Source organism: Neofelis nebulosa, chromosome 1 (genome assembly GCF_028018385.1).
Source record: "Neofelis nebulosa isolate mNeoNeb1 chromosome 1, mNeoNeb1.pri, whole genome shotgun sequence".
In the NCBI taxonomy this organism is placed as follows: Eukaryota; Metazoa; Chordata; class Mammalia; order Carnivora; family Felidae; genus Neofelis; species Neofelis nebulosa.
Genome location: NC_080782.1, coordinates 102,322,330 through 102,325,603, shown reverse-complemented (window position 1 = coordinate 102,325,603; position 3,274 = coordinate 102,322,330). Strand labels below are relative to the sequence as shown.

Here is a 3,274-nt window from a genome sequence, read left to right as displayed (position 1 = left end):
GGCAGGATGCAAACAGGGCCCGGGAGCGGTTCCTTTAGCATCTAGAAAAGCACCTCATGGCACAAAAGGACAGGCTCAAACACTTTTTGAATTCATGAATGAATGAATGAATGAATGTGAATGAGAAAGGGCTTGTCATTGAATTGTAAAACAGAGGCCGCCAATCGTGGACATTGTATAAGAAAACTTCAAGCTTCATTTCTCAGACCTTTACTCTTCTAAACAAAGTTCAGGCCTCTGCCTGTTATACTCTGTTAACCACAGAGGCCCAAAGTTCTTCCATAACTAATCGGAGCCTGTGATTGCTTTGCTGTGCTCTGAGGAGCTCTCACAATCCCTTTCCCCTCTGGGAAGCAGGGTGATTGCGTGCGGACGATGGAGCAGGGCAGCAGCCGCTTGGACGACTTCCCTCTCAACGTGTTTTCGGTCACTCCTTACACACCCAGTACCGCTGACATCCAGGTGTCCGATGATGACAAGGCAGGGGCCACCTTGCTCTTCTCAGGCATCTTCCTGGGACTAGTGGGGATCACGTTCACCATCATGGGCTGGATCAAGTACCAAGGTGTCTCTCACTTTGAATGGACCCAGCTCCTTGGGCCCATCTTGCTATCGGTCGGAGTGACATTCATCCTGATTGCTGTGTGCAAGTTCAAAATGCTCTCCTGCCAGGTGTGCAAAGAAAGTGAGGAAAGGGCTCTGGATTCGGAGCAGACAGCGGGAGGACAATCATTTGTTTTCACTGGTATCAACCAGCCCATCACCTTCCATGGGGCCACTGTGGTGCAATATATCCCTCCTCCCTATGGCTCTCAAGAGCCCTTTGGGATCAACGCCGCCTACCTGCAGCCAGTGGTGAACCCCTGTGGTCTCATACCACCTGGAGGGGTGGTGATGGCCACGTCAAGTCCTCCTCAGTACTACACCATCTACCCTCCAGACAACGCCACATTTATTGGAGAGCAAGACTACTCTTCGATCGTGGCTGGTGGAAACGACAGGTATGTGGTGTGGAGGGGGGACGCTCCCCTTGCAGGTGTCACAGTCACAGCCCGTGGCTTTGTCCGGTCTAGAAGGAAGGTGTTGGGAGAATGCGAAGGTCTGTGTGGCCTCTTCCCAGGGTGGCAGCGTCGGCTCTGAGACACGCGTCGTGGGCTGTAACGGGTCTGTGTTTTCTGCTCCCACTGCCAGGTCCGGCCCTGATGCTGACCAGCTGGAAGAGACACAGCTGGGAGAAGAGGACTCTACCTGCTTCTCTCCTCCTCCCTATGAGGAAATATACTCCCTTCCTCGCTAGACCATGAGGCTGAGGGAACAGCATTTAAGTCATTGTTGCTGACGAATGAGGTGTCGGATGCCGTGACTTTCAGAGTCTAGACAGTAGGACAGCCTAGGCAGCCTGATGGAGACCGTTCAAGGGGGTGTGGTGGGAGGGGAAATGGGAACCAACATGTCTCAGATTGGTAAAAATTAGGCCCGGCGTGGGGGGATATTTCCTTCTGGTACAGCTGGACATCCCCGCATATGGTTGATGGGCAGAAATTTTATTTCTTTGTCCACAACTCACCCCTTGTCAGGAAGGCACTGGTGTCTCAATTTTAGCTCCAGCAGCCAAGGGAAACATCACGGCTGCTGGGACTCTGGAAGTTTCCATGGAAGTGAGAGTGGGGGGTGGGCAGCAGGTGGGCAAGAGAAAATAGGCTCACCTGGAGATTTCCCAGTGCCGGTTCTCAGCCCCTCAAAGGGGGTTTGCAGATCCCCAAACAACTCGGTTGCCATCTGGTGTCCCCTGAGGGCTCTGGGTATCTTAACGGCTGCAAAACATTTTAACAGCTGAATAAAGTAAAATAATGTCTCCTGTTCAAAAAGAATTAGGTAGCTGGCTACAAAATAAAATAATAACCATACAAAATAAATAATAATAGGATAATGATGTCAATAAATCCTTAAGTTATCACAGGGTCACAAGGACTACTGGCAAGGCTAAAGCTTGATGTGTCCACCCAGGCTAGGATCTCTGCTGGACACAAGCCACCTGGGCCCAGGGACCAACAGAACATGGGTGCTTCTATAAGCACCTGTTGATGAGTTCTGCTCAATTAGACAAAATAGAGCCTCGTGTCCATACCCGGAAAATCATGGATCATGGAAACAATCTTTATGGTCAACAGAAGCTCATCTTCTATATAAAAGAAGTTGGTGGCCTTAATCTCCCTGAATCTGAACTGTGTAATAAACCACCACCACGGATCGAAGACTTTAGAAGAGACAGTTACGACCATTGAGTTTTAAAAGAAAATATTTTCCTGTCACTCGAGATAAGAGAGGCTCATCCCAGAGGAAGACAGGATTCAGCAATTCCTTAAAGTTTTGGTACCATGTTCATGATTTTTACTAATTTTTATCAAAAACATCTCATTTTCCAAGGATATGATTAAAATATGCTTGGTTTATTATTATTGTGATCTGTATTATATCTTAGGAACAAAACCTTTTTATATGAGAATTCGTTTTGATGTGTGATGATAGAAAGTAATGGGAAAATGTGATTCTGTTTACAGAAATAGTCATGAAATATTGGATTCCTAACTGAGAGCCACTGGTTCTGGGGACAGGGACACAGCTGAGCATCACCTGTGGCATGCCTGCTGGCAATGACACTTGGAGCCCTGCGTGCCTGCTTCTCTCACCCCTTGCTCTGCTCATCCTCCCCCATCCCACAACTCTATATTCCTGGATTTCAGTTATAATGAGCATCAAGGGAAGGCCAAATCACAAAAAAATGTTTGGAAAGGGTGCCCATGTGTAGAAGCGGGCCAGGCAGGAAAGCCGATTTATCTCAGTGATGCCACGAGTCCCACAAGCAGGGAAGTGGCCTTGGGGAGTTTTTAGCTCCAGGCAACAAAATTACTCAGCACCATCCCTGTTCCAAGAAAGAGAAAAAGTGCCAACACAGAGGTCATCGATGCCTCCGAAGACTGTGCATCAGAGTGTCAGGAGCTCGAGGTGGGTAGCAGGCCTGGAATAGTCAGGGGGTGGGAAAATGAGAACTTGTTCATTCAACTTCTACTCCCTGGTAGGACATGGGCCAAGTGGGGATAGAACAGTGAGAACGCCCACCAACAGAAGAGCAGAGCTTCTAGTCTAGGAGGGGAGACAGATCTGATCAACTACTCTCTGACACCCAGGAGGGGTCTCATAGCTCTGGACCGGTCAGGAGGATCATGAGGGCTTGTTTGAGGAAGTGAAGTCAAGACCCCTGCCTTGCAGAACC

General features: G+C 48.8%; 1 protein-coding gene across 1 annotated transcript; it reads left to right on the top strand.

The window, feature by feature from the left end:
* The first annotated feature begins 263 nt into the window (after positions 1–263).
* Positions 264–2,459, top strand: TMEM174 (transmembrane protein 174). The gene is made up of 2 exons (XM_058729885.1): positions 264–1,001; positions 1,192–2,459. Exons 1-2 carry the CDS (start codon positions 376–378, stop codon positions 1,295–1,297), a joined length of 732 nt encoding a protein of 243 aa, XP_058585868.1. The 5' UTR covers positions 264–375; the 3' UTR covers positions 1,298–2,459.
* The last annotated feature ends 815 nt before the right edge of the window (positions 2,460–3,274 follow it).